General features: G+C 55.6%; 1 protein-coding gene across 1 annotated transcript; it reads left to right on the plus strand.

Annotated features, from left to right (window-relative positions):
- The first annotated feature begins 938 nt into the window (after positions 1-938).
- LOC119114069 (uncharacterized) lies at positions 939-21,514 on the plus strand. Its single transcript, XM_037238292.1, has 11 exons — positions 939-1,054; positions 14,938-15,015; positions 15,520-15,724; positions 16,333-16,494; positions 16,915-17,138; positions 17,367-17,503; positions 17,782-17,957; positions 18,649-18,770; positions 19,722-19,877; positions 20,484-20,607; positions 21,438-21,514. Exons 1-11 carry the CDS (start codon positions 1,025-1,027, stop codon positions 21,512-21,514), a joined length of 1,491 nt encoding a protein of 496 aa, XP_037094187.1. The 5' UTR covers positions 939-1,024.
- The last annotated feature ends 463 nt before the right edge of the window (positions 21,515-21,977 follow it).

Genomic DNA, 21,977 nt, shown 5'->3' on the forward strand with positions numbered 1-21,977 from the left:
AGCATTTCACTGGGCCTCTTACATGTGATAAAGATATCTGTATCGTCGTACCTTATATCGTCACCATACCTACCTTTATCTGGATACGACCAAGAGCTCAAGACAATCAATGTTCTCCATGGAGATGTCAAAATCTCGAATGTGTCGGTGTACCCAGGGTATGTACTTAGTGTGGATGGTAGACAGCATAAACGGTACGGACACGGGTGGGAGGTGACCCTCCCACGTGATCTATCAGATGTCGCGGATAAGTAGGTCGGGGGAGGGGGGCTACCCGCATGTTTTGCTAGGTTTACTTGTCTTGATGGAATTGTAAGGTAATATATAAGTTACTAACCGATTTTCCTCCAGCTTCGTCACCGACCTCAGATGAGGTTCCGCCGTTGAAGACTCGTGTATGATGGGGGGGGGGGGGATCTAACGACACCGGCACGGAAAATATGGGAAAAGGTTGCTCGTCAAGGCTGCCAGGACGAGCAGCTTTCTGCGGCTAGGCCTTCAAATCACATTAACTTCGATGGGCGCTGGCTTGCTTGTAACCGCATCTACCACACCACATTTTGCGTTCACGTCTACGGCCAGGACACCCTCAGTTGGACAGCGGTCTTCCCCCGCCCTCGGCTGGTCATTCTATCCCTGTTGATCTCCTCCTGTTCAGCGGTCGGCGCCGTCTAGATCCCGGCTTGATAGAACTCCGTCTCGGCTGTCTCCGGCACCCCCCGTGCGCTGTCACCCGCCCATCAACGCTCACGGCGCCTTCCTGACTCCGTGCGGGAAGCGCATGAGCGGGCTGTCCGCTGATTGGTCGGCGGCCCGGCCGGCGGCCAATCAGCGGCGCGTGGCGGGCTGCCGGCCGGAATGCACGGCCGCGTGTACGGCGCGGATTAAGAGGGTTTTGAGGTCCTCGGGGCGAAGATGGGACTGGGTTTGTGGGTCAGAGTGGGAGGTGTGGCTGACATGATGGAGGGTCGACAGTGTCGAACCGGCGCGGACAGCACGAGATCACCTGCAAGGCCGCCCCGCCATGCATCAAGCGACGACGCTCGTTTTGGTGGTGAGTAGATCGTGGTAAATCATGCACGACTTGCAATACGCCACATTTGACCTCGGAAGTGTCTGACATTGCATGCTTTAATTCACGCAGCGTTCCTTTCGCCATAAAACGTAGCTGATGGTCACCGTCGAGCTCAAGAAAGACGTACGATACCGTATTGTTTTTGTTTGCAATTAGTAAGGCATGCTCACACAACCCTGGTCCGTGCGTGCGTTTTACCGCGATCTGGCTTGAATGTCGTATCGGTAAATGACACAGGCTGTCACCTCACAATTTAGATTGTCTTAGTTAGACATGAAAAGACTTAGTGTACATATGTGTTTGGTCTGATAAAGGCGCGCGTACACCATATGCATGACCAATATTCCACATTGTTCAGAATGTCATGAACTTCGAGGCGATCCGTCTAGTAGGGAGCTTTGGGGCGATCCATCTAGTAGAGAACTGTCGCAGACGATAAAACGAATAGGTCAGTTCGGTTGGGATGTAAGATGAAGTGGGATCGCGGGATGGAATTCCACCTGCAGCAGTGCATTTGTGACGAACTCTCGCTCTTATGGGGGCAATTATTGCATCTTGTCACATGCATCCAAACCATGTGTGTCTGGGTGTCTGGATTGTTTTGGTAATTTTCGTTGCAACTTTGTCATCTTCGATGTAAGCTTTTGCTGTTTATAGCAAACTACGCTCTGAGTTTAATGTTTTTGCTGGCCACCATTTCTGTGAAATGCTGTGCACATTCATTAAAAGTCTCCTAAAAATGAGAAATGGTCAAAATTATGGTGTCAGCTAAGACAACTAGAGAAGGAGCTGAACGTGAATTTATTATCCTTTATGCATGGAAAAGTGAGGTGTGTCGATGTCCATCCAGCACAGACGTGCTCAGTCTTTGTAGGCGGACGGGAACAAACACCGACTCATTTCACATCAACAGATGCACATCAACAAAGAATATGACCGCAAAGAAATGTAAATTTAAACAGCTGTAATTCAAGAACTCCAAAATGCTGGCGCCCACCAATGTACAAAGCTTTCATGGCACAAACCATGTTATCTGGACTGTGTGTGTGTGGGGGGGGGGGGGGTCCAGGGTGGGGTCATCGACTCTTGAAGGCGTCGGACCCCCATCCCCTGTGCGAAGGCAAGGTCGCCGGCGGCGCTTGGCATGCAAAAAATCGTGAACAGTTAACGTTTGCATTTACACATGATGATGTGAGTTGGGTTCGGAGAAGGCACACGAACTTTTGGGCGTATATTTTATTTTATAGATTTGGCGTGGCCCACTGCGAAAGTATACTGCTCTTGCGAGTGCCTAATACATTATCATAAGATATGACGTAAGAGTTTAACTTCTATCCATGCATGTAAGCTACATAAAAAGCTTCTGGTGATGACCCTGCTGCGATGATCCGCACGTAAACATCATAAAAACACCTAGCAAAGCAATGTTTTTTCTACATCCTCTCCCGAGACTCCCTCATGGCGTATGCAGGACTTCAAAGTGAGACGGCGCCTCCTATTTTTAGATGAAATGCTTATTTTAGCGCACTGCGAACGCGTAGGATTCCTCACGAGGCGTGCATCAACATGACGTTTTTCAATCCACTCATCTGTGTTTGCGCCTACATCATTTTTTTTACATTGTCAATATTCATTCATATGCATATAGATATTTGAAAAAAAATTGATAAGGGGCGGGCGTGTGTGCCCCCCCCCCCCCCCCCCTCTCCCTCTCCTCCACCACTTGAAGATGCATCTGAAGTCCGTAGTACTCCATCGAGAGCGTGTTTTTCAATACGGCGGCGCAGAATGCGGCCTTACTGGGCACGTGTTTGCTGTTTACATAGCACACTCTGCGCAAAGCTTGTCGCCCAGGACATGCCTCACGCACACGGCTCCCTCTCCGTCAGTGGTGTCCCATTGTGATGTGTCTCAGGGCTGGCTGCGTCCGCTCGTGCGACTCACTCCGGAGTTGTCCAGCTCCATCTCCGTCAGAAAACCTCCCCTTGTGTGTGCCTCAGGCTGGCCTGCGTCCGCTCGTGCCTCACTTCCGAGGCGAACGAACTCCATCATTCGTGAGTGGGGTGTCCCCTTGTGTGTGTATCAGGCTGGCTGCGTCCGCTCGTGCCTCGCTCCTGAGGCGAACGACTCCATCTTCGTGAGTGGAGGTGTCTCCTGTGTGTGTCTCAGGCTGGCTGCGTCCGCTCGTGACTCGCTCCGAGCGAACGACTCCATCTTCGTGAGTGGGGTGTCCCCTTGTGTGTGTCCAGGCTGGCTGCGTCCGCTCGTGCCGTCGCTCCGAGTGCACGACTCCATCCGATGGCCGTCGTTACAAGTGGTTCCCTGCACCATCTCCTGGTGAAAAGCCTTGTGCATAGCCATTCACGATAATCAGAAAAGCAGCAGGTTCACCTTTCCTGAAAGACCTGAAAACAAGAAGGCTTTTTCTGGAATGATGTCCTGGTGCAAGAAGCCGTTTGTAGCGAACGATGCTGTTCTGTTCGAAATGTTGAACTGAACTGAACTGTAGTGAATTGTTGCTGTTCGAACTGAATGCTGTTCTGGGGTGCAAATCGCCGCGGGGAACTGCGGATCCGACCACGCTCACTTGTCCTTGTCAGCGGAATGGATTAAACCACCAAAAAGAGTTTGCGGAATTATTTTTCCATAGAAAGAGAAACATTTTAGCTCCAGAGATGATCTTCGAAAGCCTCCACATTTTCAAACCTGTCATGTTGCCACTTTTTGAAGTTCATCTCCGGAGCACTGACGCGCGACGCCCACTTTAAAAAAAAAAGGACACAGCCGGAGCCGTGCTGACCTGACCCGCACGGAATGCAGCGGAGGTTTCCTAACTTTGCCACTTTTGTACTAACTAACATGGCCTAACTTTGCCACTTTGACCACAGCGGAGGTGGCCTAACAACCACTTTTGCGGTTGTCTTCGGTCGTAATGTTAGGAACAACGCGCTTCCTCACTGAAAGCGCCGCCAAGTTTTCCCGCTTGACGTTGTTCTCATGCTTAAGTCAAAACTTCGCAGAAATCGTGGGGGAAAGCTTCCAGAAATTGGCAACGGCTCCAAATCCATGATTGGAGTATGACGTAACTTCCTACATATTTCGCGGAAAGGTTGTTTTTGGTAGGCCAAATAGCTATAGCTGTGGTATTGTACAAAATTCGCCACACACTCAGCTGAACTGGAACTGCTCTGCTGCGATAATGATACTGGAAGCCTCTTAACGAGTTGTGGTTACATTGGACTCTGACGCCAAAGTCATCCATCCCAAATATCCGAGGAAGCATAAAAACTTGCGTAACAGAGAGCAGTGCATTTCGTCAATGAAAGCAGCTACAAGATATCTCAAATTCAACATGGCTTCCTGAGAATAACAAAAAAAACCCTCCCCCTGTTACCTAACACAGTTATGCGATGGCTGAAAGCGTCTCACACCAAAAACGCGCTGCTGTGGACTGGCACTGGCTTATGGGAGCGTCTCTGAGAGGTCAAATAAACACTTATTGCGGACTCTTTCAGCTGAGCAAGAGTACGTAGAAGGATTTGGTAACCTTTGTCCCATCGCAAAAACGTTCATTTCAATTCCAGTATTTCCAATCGAGGTGCGCTATTTGCCATCAAAACAGGGGCCTGACTCCAGTATCTTGGTAACCCCAGAACCTGGACAATGCCCCATAAAACTAATCGAGAAGCTGACGAACTTCTCACCCACGCTTTTTGAGCATGCCCACATCCTAAAGATGGGCCAGCTCCTCCAGCACGCTCTGCTCACGGATGGTTTACAAAACGAAAGCTGAATGTTTTTTTTTGCACCTTGGTCCGCGTGCTTACACTTCACAATTCGAAGTGCCCGTGTTGCTTATTCCGTTTTGACACGCTGTCGCGTCGTAAAATATAACGTTTTTCGTACCCAAATCCGGTTTTGGCCGTTTTCATGCCGGCGTGTACACAGGTTACGGAGGATTTGATGGGCCTTGATGATCTAGATTCCTGAGGATGCCCGATTACTGCATCACAATTTACAAGTGACGACGCCTCGCCTCGCTGGCAAGCCGCTCCTGATCCCGAAGACTGCGCTTACTTCAGCCGTGACATCAGCATTGCGTTAGGCCGACCCGCCAATCAGCGACCGATCTGTGTCAACAGCGTCCCGATCTGATCGGCCGCCGTTGGCCGGGCGGTTGGCGTGCACGGAGATCGTGTTCCGACAGCCGTCCCGTCCCCAATCAGCCGAGACGGGGCTCCTCCGTTCGGGAGACGCCGACTCCGCCGGAAGCTGGCCTCTGCTGGCCAAAGCCTGTCGGCCTCGTTCCAGCACGCAGAGACCCGGTGCGCTTTGTGTATTTGCGCACTCTTGTGCGGCTTGTGCACTTGTTTGCACCGTGCGTTCGGTAACATTTAAAGGGAAACGACGCGTTTTTAACGACAGGAGAAAGATCGTATCGGCATCAAATTGACGACGCCGTGACCTATATGGAAGATCCGAGAATACGTCATAATAGGGGCCCAAGTAGGTGCATACTCGCGGTGCCCGCCTGTCGCGCCAGGGTGAGCGGCAGGCGACGCCATACAACCTCAGCAGCTGACTACGTCGTAAAGCCCCGATGACGACGTAGGTGCATGTCTTTCGAGGGCCTACAATCGGTCTAATTATTCGCAAAAATGACCTCAGCGGGCGTCACGTCCAACACCAATAACTAACTCAAGTGGGTCTGATCCCCCCCCCCCCCCCCCCCCACAGGCCACAAGTCCCGATAGGACCCCTAACCAGAGCTGTAGGATGCTTTCCAAGTGGGTCTGATTCCTCTCCCCCCCCCCCCTCCACAGGCCACGAGGCCCGATAGGACCCCTGATCAGAACCATGTGATGCTCTTCAAAGCAAGCCACAGCACCATACCTTCTAGGAAAAACATTCTCTTCTGTGAATTTCGTGAGTCAGGGGCAGGTATGACAGCAACGACTTCAATATCTTGTGAACCAAATATGCCCTTGGAGTGACCAGTCACGCATGCCCCAGGCAGAGTGCATGACCCCGTGCCCTGACCCCATTCTGGGGATCCGCTCCTGATTATAACCGTGTAATGCCAGCTGTATGGTCCTGCGTGTGTCATCACTGGCTCAAAATTCTTAGTTTCAGATTTCTGTATCGAGCCAAATCAGCATATGTCAATGACATAAAGCTCACCTCTAATCTCGCGGGTACCTCATTTCCTCCATCAAAAGTGTACGAGTCTACCAAAAAGGTCGCCGAGGCATGGGCCCGTGCATTGTCGGGCCCCATAACCCGCTACCGTGCCCGAAATCAGACCATCCCGCGTGCCGATCATGCTCGGAATTGGTGCGTCGTCATTCCCAGTTCTTTCACCAGAAAATTACCGAAGAATGTCACTCGCGTGATGCTGGCTTTTGAAGTCATGCCCCTGCCAGCGCCCCGCCGGCGGCGGCCCGGGCGCCGCGCCGCGCCCGGCCGGCGCCTGGCCCAATTCCAGGCCGGCGCCGCTTCTCCGGGTGCTTCTCCGCTTCCCTGACGACTCACTGACCACGTGACGAGCTATCGGATCGGCGCCGTGACGGCCTCGTCAGCGGATCAGAGCGCGCGCGCGGGCCGCACCCGCGGGAGGCGCGCGCGGACGGGCGGGGCGTGTGGCGATGGCCGGCCGCAGGCTCCGGCTGTGTCCGTTTTCCTTGAAAGTGGGTGTCGCGCGTCAGTGCTCCGAAGATGAACTTCGAGAGCCGTGCTGACCTGACCCGCGCGGAATGCAGCGGAGGTGACCTAACTTTGCCGGATGCCCGCCGGCGATAACATCGCTAATGACGCTTAACGACTCGGCGGTGGCGGCGCCGACTAAACTTAAATAATTACTGTCATCATAAAAGACCTGTATCGCCTGACGGCTGTCAGAGCGAGGTGTGAAATGTATCACAGCATAATTTGTGCCACTAATTACCTCTGGAATGAGACAAAAGGGAGGGATCAAAGACGACAACCGATCAAAAATGACGTCGTTCACCGCCATAGCCTGGGGGCCTTCGCGAGTGATATGCTGAATGACGGGGTGTTTGGACATTTCTCTATTCTGACTGCCTCGATTAAAGGGGATCTCCAACCTTTAAACAGGGTTTTGATTTCAGATAACCTTATTTGACTCTCCATCGAACGGACAGAATTTTAAGCCCAATTCGGTCCCAGTATTCGCTTTCCTCCCTGTCAATTTCAGATCTGCAAGACATTTGTGGGCTCTGATTTACTTGAGCGAAGGGTATTTATTATATTACCCTGTTGAATATGACTTGTACACATTTCAACCAAAGCAACGTCAATTTCAAGCGGTCCGAACGGTATCATCAACTGATGTTTTAGCTTTATGTGCTGACCTGTGTAAAGCGGCCCTCACAAACGCTCAGAAATTGAATGCAGGGCACGCATGCGATGATCGAGTGCAACGAGGAGCGGCTTGCTCTGCGAAGCAGCAGGGTCGATTAGGGATAACCTGCTGACCGTCAGGGCCGGTTAGGGATAACGTGCTGACAGTCAGGGCCGGTTAAGGATAACCTGCTGACAATTTAGACCGATTAGGGATTATCTGCTTACAGTCAGGACCGATTAGGGATAACCTGCTGGCAGTAAGGGCCGGCTAGGGATAACGTGCTGACAGTCAGGACCGGTTAGGGATAACGTGCTGACAGTATGAACCGATTAGGGATTATCTGCTAACAGTCAGGACCGATTAGGGATAACCCGCTGACAGAATGGGCCGGTTAGGGATTATCTGCTGACAGTCAGGACCGATTAGGGATAACCCATTGGCAGTCAGGACCGATTAGGAACTATCTGCTAACATTCAGGGCCGATAAGAGATTATCTTTGACATCAGGGCCGATTAAGGATAACCTGCTGACAGTGTGGGCCGATTAGTGATTATCTTCTAACAGTCAGGAACGATTAGGCATAATCTGCTGGCAGTCAGGGACAATTAGGGATTATCTGCTTACAGTCAGGGCCGATTAGGGACAACCTGTTCACCGGCGTCCTGCGTGGTGGTAGCGATGATCTCGCCGCTCCAACAGCCTGACTCCTTAGTAGATACTCATGATCCCTTTTGAGCGTGAGCTACGCTAGGTCATTGGCTGAGCCCCTCAAGCGTCCAACCTCGGGGACGACCCTGCTGACAATCAAGGGTATTCGCTTTATCCCACGTCACAACGCCTACGGACGCCAATGGAAAAATGGCTGCAAATGGCAAAATGGCTGTTCGCTGAAGACGTTGAGCATCGCTCGCTCACACGCATCGTATGCCGTCTATGGGCGGTTTGCCGACGTTTTATCTTGAATCAGGCCCTGTCCTGTCCTGTTTCTCATGCTTTTCGACTTTCGTGTGCGACTGTTCGCCTGTGGTTCCAGCGATGTCTGGCATGTAAGGTCGCGGCGCTCAACTTTGTGTATCCGGCATTTCATCACAGCGGTGGCAGAGGATGTGGAGCTGGAGGGAAGCGTTCAGCTCTCGTTTTTTTCTGGACACGATTTCTCCAGATTTCTCCAGATTTCTCACGATTTCCGGATTTCTCGAGCCGGTATAGAGTGCCTGTCAGGTCAAAGCATCTGCCTCTAGCTTACAACCGCGTGTGGGTGAACAAAGGGCTGCTTTTCATACCTTTGCTGAAAACCAACAAATTTTGCCAAATTTCAAATTCGCCGTTCCAGCCACGACTTTTTTTTAGTTTGCTCGATATTTGTTCATTCATCACTTCCTCCAATCTGCCTCAACATTTACGGCAACGCAACACAATGCAGCATCTTACCGATGATCTCGTCCGACTCAATTCCCACGAACCTGCCACATCGAACCACATCTCCCCGAACCATCGTCACACTCACCCCCCCCCCCCCCCCCCCTTGGGCCGACCCAGAACACCCTCCGCCTTTGATCCGTCGCAGCCCAGACGCCCGGCATTTCGGATGGTTCGCCGGGCCCGTCTGGGGAGGGGGCGGCTGTCGCCGACGTCCCCCGCCCGGAGAGACGGGCGCCGTCGACGGGCCGCGGATGTCAGCTACTGTGCGCTATGCCGCCCCGGTCCGGGCCACACGCCAGCCGCGCTGACTGCGCGGCGGGCGTGGTGGCCCCGGTCGTCAGCGACGGGCTCAGGGCCGTCGCTGGAAGCCGTCGCTCAGTGCGGGTTTCCGAGACAGCGTGGCTGAGACGAGTCTCTGAGATGGGGCCTCTGGTGCGAGGCCTCCAAGGCAGCGTGGCTGAGACGGCGCCTCCTGAGACGGGGCCCCCGGTGCGGGACCTCCGAGACCGCGTGACTGAGACGAAGCCTCTAAGACAGAACATTTGAAGTAAGTTTTTTGGAGGGTAGACCGTTTTGAGGCTTCTAAGGCGGCCCTCTGAGACGAGGCTTAGGATACAGGGTCTCGGGGGACAGGACCTCTAAGGCAGTGCTTCTGAGACAAGACAAGTTATCACGCTTGCAACTGATCCGTTTAGGGAATCCGTCTTCGCCGTCAGAGTTTTTACTTCTATTCTTGCTTTGACAGCGAAGGACGTTCATTACTTATGCAATACAGCATTGGTAGCTGAAGTAAGCTTTGAGACACGTGCATAATTTCGGGCTTTGCTTAAGTGTGGGCGTCAATAAACGCCCACGCACGCGAACATGAACCTGCGCCGACTTCAGATCGGTGGGCCCTGGTCGCCATGGTTACCAGCCCATCTGCTGGCGTGTCGGCACCGGCGCCGTGTTTGAGCAGCTCGTCCATCGCTGCTCGGCCGGACAGGTGCCGGTCAGCGGGCACGCGAGGCACCCCGGCCCCCCTCCGCCCCCAATCCGGTCAGCGACCCATAAACTGCCGACCCATTTGTTGTCGGCGTCCGTCACCGCGGACGGGCCATCCGTTTTTGCGCGCGCTGATCCCGCGCGGCGGCGGCGGCGCCGATGAAAAACCGCGACGGGGGTAGATTGGAGTCGACCCGGCTTGTCTCCGGCTTTTTGTCCGGCGCCAAGCGGCGGCATCCTGAACCACATGTTCGCCGTTTCAAGTGCGGGTGTCCCGGGGGGTCCCAGCGTGGCCTTCAGTGTGTGACGTCATCAGTGCTCGGACGTGGCGGCCGCGGGTTATCGAGGTGTAACCTGATGAATGTTACAATGTGGAAGTGATTTAGCAATAATTTACTGTTGGCGACGCTGAGCGGGGTTGAGGTTTAAGTCCTTCTGAACGCAGCCCAGGGAGGGGAAGGGAGCGAACTGACTATGTTTTCCAAACAGCCATGAGCTTCCCAATAACAGTTTTGCCCTAACAGATCCGGGAGATAAAGAGTGGTGTTCCAGGCGGCGTGGTGTTAGATCTGAAACGTACCGGTCCTCGGAAGGGCCCCAGTGTGGCCCTCTCTGCGCTGCGCTGTGGCACTGTGTGGTATCGTCTTTAGAACGTAACGTAAAGGTGACCGTAAACGTACGTTCCGTCGTAACGTAACGTAACCGTAACCAAGGACCGTAAATGTAACGTAACTGTCCCTGGCAGGTCTCGGGCTGCTCCCCCAAACGGCTCGTGGTGCTGGGAGCCAAGTAACAGCCTCCTCTGGAGTCACCAGGCAGGCGTTCCAAGCAATACGTGGTATAAGGCCAGCGATGTAACCGCCCGGTAGGTACCCCGGCCGGCGGCCCGTCTTAGCGGTGTGTGACGTCAGACCCCGGGTGACGTCTTAACGGCGTGTGACGCCAGACCCCGGCTGCCGTCTTAACGGTGTGTGACGTCAGACCCCGGCGGGCCGTCTTAACGGCGTGTGACGTCAGACCCCGGCCAGCTGTCTTAACGGCGTGTGACGTCAGACCCCCGGCTCGCCGTCTTAACGGTGTGTGACGTCAGACCCCGGCGGCCGTCTTAACGGTGTGTGACGTCAGACCCCGGCTGCAACAGCCCCGGGAAGATCCCGGGTGGCCTATGTCCACGGAGAGCTGTTACCGAACGGCGTAGCAAACCAAGCCTTGACAAGTCGGGGTGGTAACCGTCTAGCCCTCCAAGCTGTGCGGTGTCAAGCTTGTCAGTGCAAGCAATGCGGTGTCAAGGTTGTCAATGTCAATGCGTCTGGCCCTCCAAGCAAAGCTGGAAATAACAGTCGCAGGTGATCCTAGAATGACGTCATTTTGAATGTGAAGTGGTCTTGCTAGAATGACGGCATTCACACGCCCCACACATTCACATAGAATGTGTGGGCCGTGAGTGTATCAGAAATGAACAGCGTGTGTCAAGTGTAAATTACGTGGGCTGGCAAAGGCCAGGAATGACGCCTGGCTTGAGAAACAATGGAGTGGACCTCTAAACGGTGTGTTGTTTCGCTCTATGACCATAGTACCGCGGTAGCGGCAGGATTTGCCTGAGTAGTTTGGCTGACTAATCCACCTTCCTGACACTTGACTTACGGGCTTCTTGACAACCGTGATTGTGGCTTGTTGTGTGATGCTCTCAGGATTTCACCAAAGGGAGCGAATTGTGACAAGGAAAACCTATAAAAGCCGCCATACATGCTTTTTACAAGTTATTTTCCGTGCGTCCTGGTGACTGCAAAGTTCTATGTGAGCAGTCGGCCGAAAAGCGTTGAGGCGTCTGACTGCGGAAGTTACTCACTTTCATTGCGGTGTACAGGGGTAAATACGTCAATTGACTGCTATTTCCTTACTGGCGAGCTGTCGGACCTCTAGAAAAAGTGAGCTACAACGCCGCAGTCCACCAGTGTGACCCGTTTCCCCAATGTACGGTGCTCAGTATTGTTCGGTCGTTCGTCGACACGCATCCGTCGGCTGATGCTATATTTTGAGGTTTGAATATCGAGCCAGGAAGAGGACATACGCGTCCTCTCCCTGGCGGCGCTCGCGAGACAACAGCCTGGTTACCGGGCGGCGCGGCCCCGCACAGAACACAACAAAGGTGGAGCAGTTTCCGGGCTGGCCGTAGGGTCGCAGGGACGGTTAACTAAACAAAACATAGATATAAAGGGAAACTCGACAGGGGGCCGAGAAATGGAGAAAAAGCAGAAGATCAGAGACGGGACAGCCAAGCCGACATTTCACAGAAAAGGGGAACCGTGTAAAGGCAGATTAGTACGGAACATACGGTTTGCGCCACCAGAGCCAGGCCTCCGGAGGTCTCCCCCATCGTGACCGGCCTAGCCTCGGGCAAGTCCTTCAAATCACACAGAAACGCGACCTGATCACGCCTCATGCTTTTTGTCCGCGACGGCGGTCGAAAAAGCGCCGGTAGTGATTTTCCACGTCGTCCCGTGACCCGGCGGCCGATACAGAGAGACGACCGGGACGTGACGCGGCCGTGGGGCCGGGACGCCAGCTATGTCCGCAATGGGCCGCCTCGCGCTGTGGCCGGCCTGGCAATGGCCGCGGAGCTCGGCGGCGGCGCCCTGTCTCGGAGCCGGGAGACGGGAGGGCGCACGTGCCCGGAATGGACGGGCGCCGCGCTCCGGCTGCTGGCTTCCGCTCTGCCGCGGCGCACGTCCGCGGACACGGAGAGCCGAGCGATGAGGCCCGCCGTCTGATGAGCGACGGATGAGCTCGTAACTCTTAATGGAACGGCGCTGCAGCTGGAAAGCGCCTCAGTTCTCCCAGAAACCTCACCAAGATGAACTGCGTCGTGGAGGCTTCGTTGCGGGTAGCAGCGATCCCAGAAACACCGGGCCATCGCTAATGCATTACCATGCACCGATCCGCGTGAAATGATACCTTATCCGACCAGCCGATGCGTGTCGTGCCAGACTTCGCCAGGCGTGCAGAGCTGGCAAAAACGACCCGGCGCCGTGCCCGCAGAATGGGCCAGCGGAAGAGCGGCGATACTGCGCCGTCTGCTATCGCCGGCACGTGCATGGACCAGCAGACCCGTCATGTTCGGCACGTTTCGCTAATGGCGGTTCAGAGGTGCCGTCAGTGAGGGGTGCAGCCTGTTTTCGGAAGGTTTTGAGCCTAAGGAAAACGCGAAAGCGCGTTCTCCGGCACCCTAGAACGGCGAAAATGAAAGGAGAGAAAAATGTTTAAAAAATGGCTCGAGTCTAACGGTGAGCAACATCTCGCCGGTCCAAATCACACTCGTAGATCTTCCCTCCCAGTTACGGGATCTTCAACTGACTTTAAATCTATTACAGAGGCTCTTTGGTGCTGCCGATGTTTTACGTGAGGGTTGAAATGCGTTGCGCTGCATCGGTGAAATGAAGCATATTGCATGCCCCATAGGGAAAAAGACATTTTGTAGCCATGGAATTCAGATTATGCACGATACCATTATCGAATGCTCGCTTAGCCCTAAGTACGGATTCCATGATCTGGAATCCTGATACCGACGTTACAGTGTTCCTACAGGTTCCGGGATCCACTCTTGGAATCCAGGCACATGCATGATGAAGACAATGAGCTTCATGCCATAGGCTCGAAGGCAGTGCCAAGATACCCCTGGTTTTATACAACACAGATACGGTTTACTGCTGACAAATGTTTTGTCAGATTGTTTTGTATTCGCATCAGGAAATCGGCGGATGCATCGATATAGAGATATAAAAATGTACTTGCTTAATGTTGGACTTCAGGGATTAAGCCTGCAAAATACTTTTTTGTTTTTTACTCTAGAACGCGATATCACCCGTCTTCTCCTGGTTCATTTCGATTTTACCGTATTTTTTCAGCACGGTGTAAATTTTTTGGAAAGTTCAGCATTGAAAGTGGGTAACCCACCCCACTTACCCACTTACCCACTTTCAAGCAGTTCTTCAGCATTGGTTCTAATTGGATACGCGCGCACACAGACGGTTCTTTCATTGTGGCAACGTTTAAATCCATAACGGCTCGGTCAAAAAGAGATAGGGCCCACGCATAAGGAACCGTTACAAAATGTGGACAACCAAGCTGTTAATTAATAAGTCGTTTTGGATAGGGGGGGGGGGGGGGTGAGCAAATAGCTGCTATTGGGTGTTACGACTTTCTCCTGGTTCTTGAAAAAGCAGCATTGGATATATTTTTGGCAGGCTCACCTCTTCTCTTCTAGCTCACCGGCATCCGGCGGTATTCATAATTAAGTCAATGTTCAGGTCATGTATGCCACATTTTCCCACTTTTGCCTTGATACCACGACCAATAACTCCCTGCATTTACTGTAGCGGTAGACCATGCCCCGGGACAGTGTGTCAGCATGTAAGCCGAGTGGGGCGATGATTCATGTCTGAGTGAGGAGAGCAGTCACGGCTCGGGGCGGTGCGTTACCCCTAGGCATGCCGACAGAGGTGCGTCACGGTGGCGCCGGCCAGTCGCACGCAGACATGGAGGAAAGGCCAACGATGTCGAGAGCAGTAGATAACAGTATTTCATGCACAGCATCGATCACCATCGTGGCAAAAACGTGCATTTTGACACAAACACGTAATAGACAATCCAGTGACAGCGACGAGAATCACATACATTTGACAGACGGATAAAAGGTGTTTGATCATGTCATTTGTTCCTGAACATTATGTGTGACCAACCTGAACAATGCGCCATGCTGAGGTAAGCGGCAATTTAACTCTGCGGTACCGGGAGTTTCAAGGTGCGTTCAATCCATAACCACCGGTCTCAAAGGCGGGGGCGTTTTCCCGCCGGGACCTGGAGAAGTACCAGAACTATATGATAATCAGAAAATGTCGGCATCAGATTGGAATGTGCTTCTGGGTACGAACATTCGTCCGAAGGATTGCACAATCAAGGATGGTCTTCTGTTCAGTCCAAGGTACTCCGTATATATGCACAACCTTGTACTTGGGTGTGCGCGTTTTTCCTGGTGCCATGGCACTAGCCTAAGACCAGGCACAGATTCCGACAGCATTGCCTTTGTTTCAGGCCCTGGTGATCTCTGCTGCCTCGGCCGCCACTAACAGCTCACTGGAGACACCACCGACAAATGCCACGTCAGAAAACGTACGTTTACTGATATTGGTGGCAGCGCCGACGGCACGGGACTGTCTACCCCTCCCCCCCCCCCTCCCACCTCCCCTCTCCCAACAACCGACGCTGAGGCTCCGCGCAGTCCGGGCTGGCTCACCACTGGCCTCAGGCATTGCTAGCCAGGAGCCGACAGGAGCCCTTCACCATAGCTCCTGGGCCGCGTTCCCCGTTACCAAACGCTGTCCACGAGTTGTAACCCATGCCGCCAGAGGTAAGTGCGTCGCGATAGTTCGTACGGCTTGGAGGATGGTCGGTTATGTATGACGTAGGCACTTGCGACGTCATAGATGGCAACTCTTGCCAATGTGCTTTGCCAATGAGAAACGCGGCCCTTCAGACCTAAGGCAAGGCGCTCCCTCATCACGTCACATCTTCCGGGAGTTCTGTCGGGCCCTGCCCTCTCCTCCCCCTCCCCAAAGGACTCGTGACGAGCCCCCACCCCTCTCAGGCGCGCTCACGACACGCCGCCGCCCCCAGGTGACGGAGGCAGCGCAGGGGCGGCGCCAGGGCCGGCAGTTTGGGCGGCGCCTCAGCTCGCAGCTGCAGACCCAGCTGAGCCTGCGCTCACCCTCCCGCGGTCCCGTCTACACGGCCTCGCGCTCCGTCGTGGCCGTCAGCGCCCCCACTCTGCCGCCGCTGCGCCACATAAGCCGCATCTCGCAGCCAGTCGGACCGCCCGCACGTTAGTGCCACTTTAGATAGCTGCTATTGCTCTTTGGCGCTTCTCTTGACGCGAGAGTCGGGTAGGCGGGTGATGTCACAGAGGCGAGTGACGTCATGTAGGTGGATGACGTCAAGTCTGCCGTATGCATGAGATGTGCGCGGCCATGCCCATCCCTCAACTGACTGCGATTCCCCGCAGATAGTCAAATCAAAGTGAAGTATCGCTAGGCGGTCCGCACAAAAAGTAGTACTACAGGCTCGAACGAGGTTTCAGAATTAGCCGATGGAATTCATATAGCCAGTCAAGAAGCATTCTAGAGTTGACAGGTCTATTCCGATTGGGAGCCTACATATGCCCAAATGCTGTTGCCGACTGCACGTACGTTAGTCGCTGATCTATCATATACGTCATTTCATTTACCTCGCGTATTGATTCAGGAACGACGGTGCCGACCTAACCGCGAGAGCGCGCATGTGGTGCGTCTCGACCCGACCTGACCCGACCCACAACGTGCGAAACGCGCGAACGCATGCAACGATCGATTATTGCAGTACGTACTTATTCTTGCCGGCAGCTGCAGTAAATCTGTAAAGAGGGGAATCTCGTTACCGCTGATATTGTTTCAGCTCTGCTGCAAGAGCTGGCGTTCGCCAATGCGAATGTGAACCCTCCCAGTCCCCCCGAGGTGGCGCCACCTGGACCCGTCCCGACAACAGCGCCACCTACGATATCGCCACCGGCGCCGCCACCCACAGAGGCGCCGAGCCAGGGCAACCTCCAGGCCTCGAGTACGTGTGAGGCGCGCAGCTACGGCTGTGCCACGGTAACTCGTGTGTGGGTGAAGTAAGGCATGCTGACGCAAAAAGTGCGAAAGAGCTGAATGGTCTCGCACAGACCGAGCCGTGCTCGACGCCATTCAAGTAGCCCCGGTCCCCCCTCCCACCCAGACATCACAGCTTTTCGTCCTCGGGGACATCCGTCCTCTGTCTTCGCAACACCAAACTGAGCGCATAAGGAATGGGCCGACGCTACCGGACTGGAGAACCCACACATCACCTCGTGCAGAGGACCCCCTCCGTCCTCAACTTGCACGAGCATGCCCCCACCGCCCATGCTTTGTCGTGACTCGCACCAGCCCTGAACCGGCACCAGCCCTGGCCGGCACCATCCCACACCACACGCCTAACCGGACGCCCTTCGCGCGGCAGACATCCGCTGCTTGCAGAGCACCTCTCGGGAGCAGCTGACGGCGCGCCTGCGTCTGCGCCGCCCGCTGGTGGCGCCACCTGTGCTGGCGCTGCGGCCGGCTGTCAACCCGCTGACGTCATCGGTGTGCACACTGACGTCGGCGGAGGAGGACCGGCTGCTGACGCTGAGCGTCACCAACCTGGAGGCCTGCGGCGTGGAGAGCTGCGTCCAGCCCAGCGGCGAGGTAAGAGTGGCTCTGCCGGCACCGTCGATCCCCGTATGAGGCGTCATTGGCAGGGGGCAGTGAGCCGCTGCCTCATCGGCGGCTGAGGGAAGGCTGCTTGTATCTGCGCCAGATCCACAGCAGCAGCTGTTGCTGCGGATGGTTGTCGTGGTGGCTGCTGTGTTGGTGTGGCCGGCAAAGTCCGCCCGCGTCAGCCGTCTGTTTTGACGACGTCACTGCCGCCGACAGCGCTGGCTCTGCCTGACAATCCGGTTCCCGGTGATCGCCGGGATTCGACTGCCCGAGGATGACGTAATCCAGATCCAGTGCCGGCCTCAGGACCCCACGCAGACCCGCGGCAAACAGCTGGCCGTCCCGACCGTCGGGTGAGGCGGCGGCGACGTCATACTGACGTCACATCTGCTGTGTCTGCTGTGTGGGACGGCCCGAGCCTGCTGTGTGACATCCGCTGTAATGGCGGCACGCTGTTCCACACGTGCTGTCTGCCGCATCTGCCTGGCCGGCGGACGGCGCGCTGTGTCTGTGCTATCCGCCGTGTTGACGCTGTCTGCTGGTGTCTGCCGTGCCGACATGTCACGTGTCTGCAACACTCACTGAGGTATCCGCCACACTGACACCGCGCCGTGCCTGCCACGTCGGCCAGCCTCGAGCTGCAGTCGCCGGCCCTGTTCAGCGGCGGCGAGCAGCAGTTTGAGTGCGAGATCGCCCTGTTCCGGCGTACGCCCGGCACCGGCATCTTCTCCACCGTGGTGCAGGCCGGCGACGCCGTCACGCTCGGGGAGGAGCTCCACCTGCGGGCCATTATCCGCAGCGACGATGGTCAGTGCCGATCACGCGGACCCGGCGTTACCCCGGACACACGGACCACCTGTTGTCGTTTATGACCCTAATGATAGTGGAGATGGCAGGGGCAGTAAGGGTGGGTGTGGCTTGCGCCGAATGCTGACATGTATATATTCTATGTATACACTAGATAGAGAGGGAGAGAGAGAGAGGAGAGAGAGAGAGAGAGAGAGAGGAGAGAGAGAGAGAGAGAGAGAGAGAGAGAGAGAGAGAGAGAGAGAGAGAGAGAGGAGAGAGAGAGAAGAGAGAGAGAGATGTATATCTATCTATCTATCTATGTATATATATATATATATCTATATATACTATATATATATATATATATATATATGTATATATATATATATATACCTACCCTCCTGACACCTCACAGGTTCGGGACAGGAGGGTAGCCCTCTTAAGCACCTTGCGGAGCAGGTAAATATACATATATATATATATATATATATATATATATATATATATATATATATATATATATATAAATATATTTACCTGCTCCGCAAGGTGCTTAAGAGGGCTACCTCCTGTCCCGAACCTGTGAGGTGTCCAGTGAAGGAGTGCATACGCCCCCATCCACCCCAAGCCCGTGCATGTCTCAGCTACTGGTGGCCGCACCTGTCGTGACCTGACCTGACCCGACCCCGTGACCTTGCCGTGCCGGCAGGCTGGAGGTTCAGCCGCCTGACGGACGTGCTTCTGCAGCGTGTGACCGCCGACGGCGTGGCCCAGACGGCCGACAGCGTATCTCTCGTCCTCAGCAGCGGCTGTCGCAACCCGGAGTTCAAGGTACCGCCGCCAGGGGCGCTCGTAGTTTCGTCGGGGTCCCGCGGCACGTCCAAAATGGTGTCTATGGTCAGACGCGACGCGCGGGGCGGTTTTAAACGTTGATGTTTAGCGTTCGCGATGAACGTTAACGGCCTAACTTTACCGATTTAGCGTTAACGAATTAACGCTAACGATTTAGCGCTGACGATTTGACTTCAACGAGTTAACGTTTACGGCGCCTAACGTTCACCGGCACACCACGCCGTGACCGGTGGTCTGATGTGCTTGTCGGTGGTCTTCTGTTCCGCCAGCAGCTCTGCCTGGGTGCTGTTGACCCCCACTGTTCCCCTGCCGCCGCCCGCCGGCAGCTCTGCCTGAGTGCTGTTGACCCGCTGTTCCCCTGCCGATGTCCCGACGCCAGCTCTGCCTGGGTGCTGTTGACCCCGCTATTCCCCTGCCGCCGTCCGCCGGCAGCTCTGCCTGAGTGCTGTCGACCCCGCTGTTCTGCCGCCGTCCGCCGGCAGCTCTGCCTGAGTGCTGTCGACCCCGCTGTTCCCCTGCCGCCGTCCGCCGGCAGCTCTGCCTGAGTGCTGTTGACCCCGCTATTCCCCTGCCGCCGTCCGCCGGCAGCTCTGCCTGAGTGCTGTGACCTCGCTGTCCTGCCGCCGTCCGCCGGCAGCTCTGCCTGAGTGTTGTTGACCCCGCTGTTCTGCCGCCGTCCGCCGGCAGCTCTGCCTGAGTGTTGTTGACCCCGCTGTTCTCCTGCTGCCGTCCGCCGGCAGCTCTGCCTGAGTGCTGTTGACCCGCTGTTCTCCTGCTGCCGTCCGCCGGCAGCTCTGCCTGAGTGCTGTTGACCCGCTGTTCTGGCCGCCGTTCGCCGGCAGCTCTGCCTGGGTGCTGCTGACCCGCTGTTCCCCTGCCGCCGTCCCGACGCCGCGGCACCAGCGCCGCTGACCGCTCCTCTCGTTCCAGATCGTGGCGCCGGCCCAGCCGACTCGCCACCAGCAGAACCAGCTGATCAGCAACTTCGCCTTCCGCGTGTTCGCCTTCCAGGGCATGGGGTCCGGGGACCGGCTGCAGGTGTCGGCCGGCGTCACAGGCTGCGTCGAGGCCATCGACTGTGCCCCGGTACGGAGGAGAGGGGGGGGGGGGGGCTCCTTCGCTGGAACGGGGGTGTGGAGAGGGTGCCCCACGCAATGAAGGGTGGAGAGTGCTGAGTGGCAAAGCTGGAAAAAGATGTCGGAAAACCTCCCAGACGAGGTGCTTTTCCACTGGGAAATCGTAGTCATGAGCATTTCAATGCAAGCTATTGTGGCCGCCGCGGTGCAGTATTCTCCACCCATGCACACAACGCAGTGCAAGGTATATTCTGCGTTTGGTGTGTCAAACACGCTCATATCAATCTTACCTCAGCCGGCGTCCATGAATATTGACCAGACTTGTCCGAGCGATCGGTGGAGAGATGCTGGAGCTGGCCGACCCTCTCCACCTGCCCAGCTTGTCATACGTGGACGCTGATGTGCGATGATTCAGCCCTCTCACCACAGACAGGCGTCGGTGTTGTCTGGCCTGACCAACCTGTCATGACCTGACCCAACCTGACGTGACCCGACCTGCCTTTACCTGACCTGATCTGACCTGACCTGGCCAACCTCATCTAACCTGATCTAACCTGACTTGATCTCACCTGACCTAACCTGACCTGACCTGACCTGACCTGACCGATGCCCTCAGACGGCCTGTCCGGACGGAGGGCAGGGCTACGGGCGCCGCCGCCGCCGTGAGGCCCGGGTCAGCAACAGCACCGACTGGCGGCGTGACCTGGCCTTCAGCGTGCTGCTGCCGGACGTCCCACCAGGTCAGTGTCCGCCGCCGCGACCAGGCCCACCCCGGGTACGGTTCGAACCTGTGACGTCACGGCCGGCGGCCGGCTATCTCCCTGAACGATACGGCGAAGCATGGTGCTCGATCCGTGAGACGTTCTGCGCGGTTAGACACCGTATCGCAAATTTTCTGTTCCCATAAGGGGAAGGATTCAGGAAACAATAAATCATTGAAAACGTACAAGGATCTTTGATGTGGCCGGGAGACAGAGAAGGTGATGAGATCTTTTTAAGGTTAGGATGTCGTGTCTATCAGCGATTAGATGGCTTAGGAATAACCACATGAGGGGTGGTGATGTGATGTCAGAGATAAGTGACGTCACGGATGCGCCAGGTCAAATGACGAGCGCCTCACGGGCCGCGTGATATCTGTGACGTCTGTGGTGACTCCGTGACGGGTGTCGTGACGCGGCCGGCCGTGTTCCAGTGCGCCCGCAGCTGCCACCGCCGATGCCGCCGCCGCCGCCGCCGCCGGCCGCCGGCTGCCCCGCCTTCCTGCTGGGATCACTGATCGCCGCGCTGGCCTGCTGCCTGCTGCTGCTCGGCTGCTTCGTCTGCGTGCTGAACGTGCGTCGACGCCAGCAGCTGAAGTCGCCGCCAGTCCCGCAAAACCGATCCCCAGTTGATGGTCTCCCGGCTGGAGCCGCGCCACGGCTGCGAGGGCGGCACCGTCGCGCATCTCCAGTGTGCCTGGTCGCCGACAGATGGCTCCGCCGGCTGCGTGGGGCGAGTGGGCTGGCTGCCGGCAGTTGGGCCGGTGGAGCGAGCGGTCACGGCGCCGCGCGGACGCTGCACCGCGCGCCAGCTGAAACGCCGCCGCGCGGACGTGCGCCGAAGCTTCAGTGCCGGCAGTCTCCGCTGCGCCTGCGCGCCACGTCGTGATGGCGACTCGATTGTGACGAATTCGAACGTCAGCATTGTCAGAGTGCCCGCGAAGGAGAATATTTACTCTGAGCCGGCTTCCAAGTGTGATGTGGCCCCCACAATGGTTTAAGAGACAGTAACCGGACCACACAAACTTCGCAGCCCTGCATTTGCCCCAGCGAAAAAAGCAGTGATGTGGACATTGCTGCGCGCCGCTCAGGAATAACTGAAATGAATAATCGTCCAGACGGACCAATGCGTGCAAGCAACGACGGCCCGCTGAATCAGGTTTGGCGGTGTCAGCGAGGCCGTTAATTGACTAACACTAACGAAATACATCACACTTGGCCCTTGATCGTCTGTTCTTTCCGCTGGGTCTCCGCTTTAGCCGCCCTGAGGTAAAAATACGCGTGGATGATGCTGTGGACTGATAGTTCCGGTCGCAAATCTCCGGGCGCGATTCCTTATGTGACCTACAGCC

This window comes from Pollicipes pollicipes, unplaced genomic scaffold (genome assembly GCF_011947565.3).
Source record: "Pollicipes pollicipes isolate AB1234 unplaced genomic scaffold, Ppol_2.1 Scaffold_7262;HRSCAF=8765_pilon_pilon_pilon, whole genome shotgun sequence".
In the NCBI taxonomy this organism is placed as follows: domain Eukaryota; kingdom Metazoa; phylum Arthropoda; class Thecostraca; order Pollicipedomorpha; family Pollicipedidae; genus Pollicipes; species Pollicipes pollicipes.

Excerpts from the sequence above, each read along its gene's own strand:
- LOC119114069 (XM_037238292.1), top strand. The coding sequence starts at position 1,025 with ATGCATCAAGCGACGACGCTCGTTTTGGTG. Across the intron at positions 15,016-15,519 it reads CAAATGCCACGTCAGAAAAC|GTGACGGAGGCAGCGCAGGG; the intron begins GTACGTTTACTG and ends CGCCGCCCCCAG. Across the intron at positions 18,771-19,721 it reads GTCGCAACCCGGAGTTCAAG|ATCGTGGCGCCGGCCCAGCC; the intron begins GTACCGCCGCCA and ends CTCTCGTTCCAG.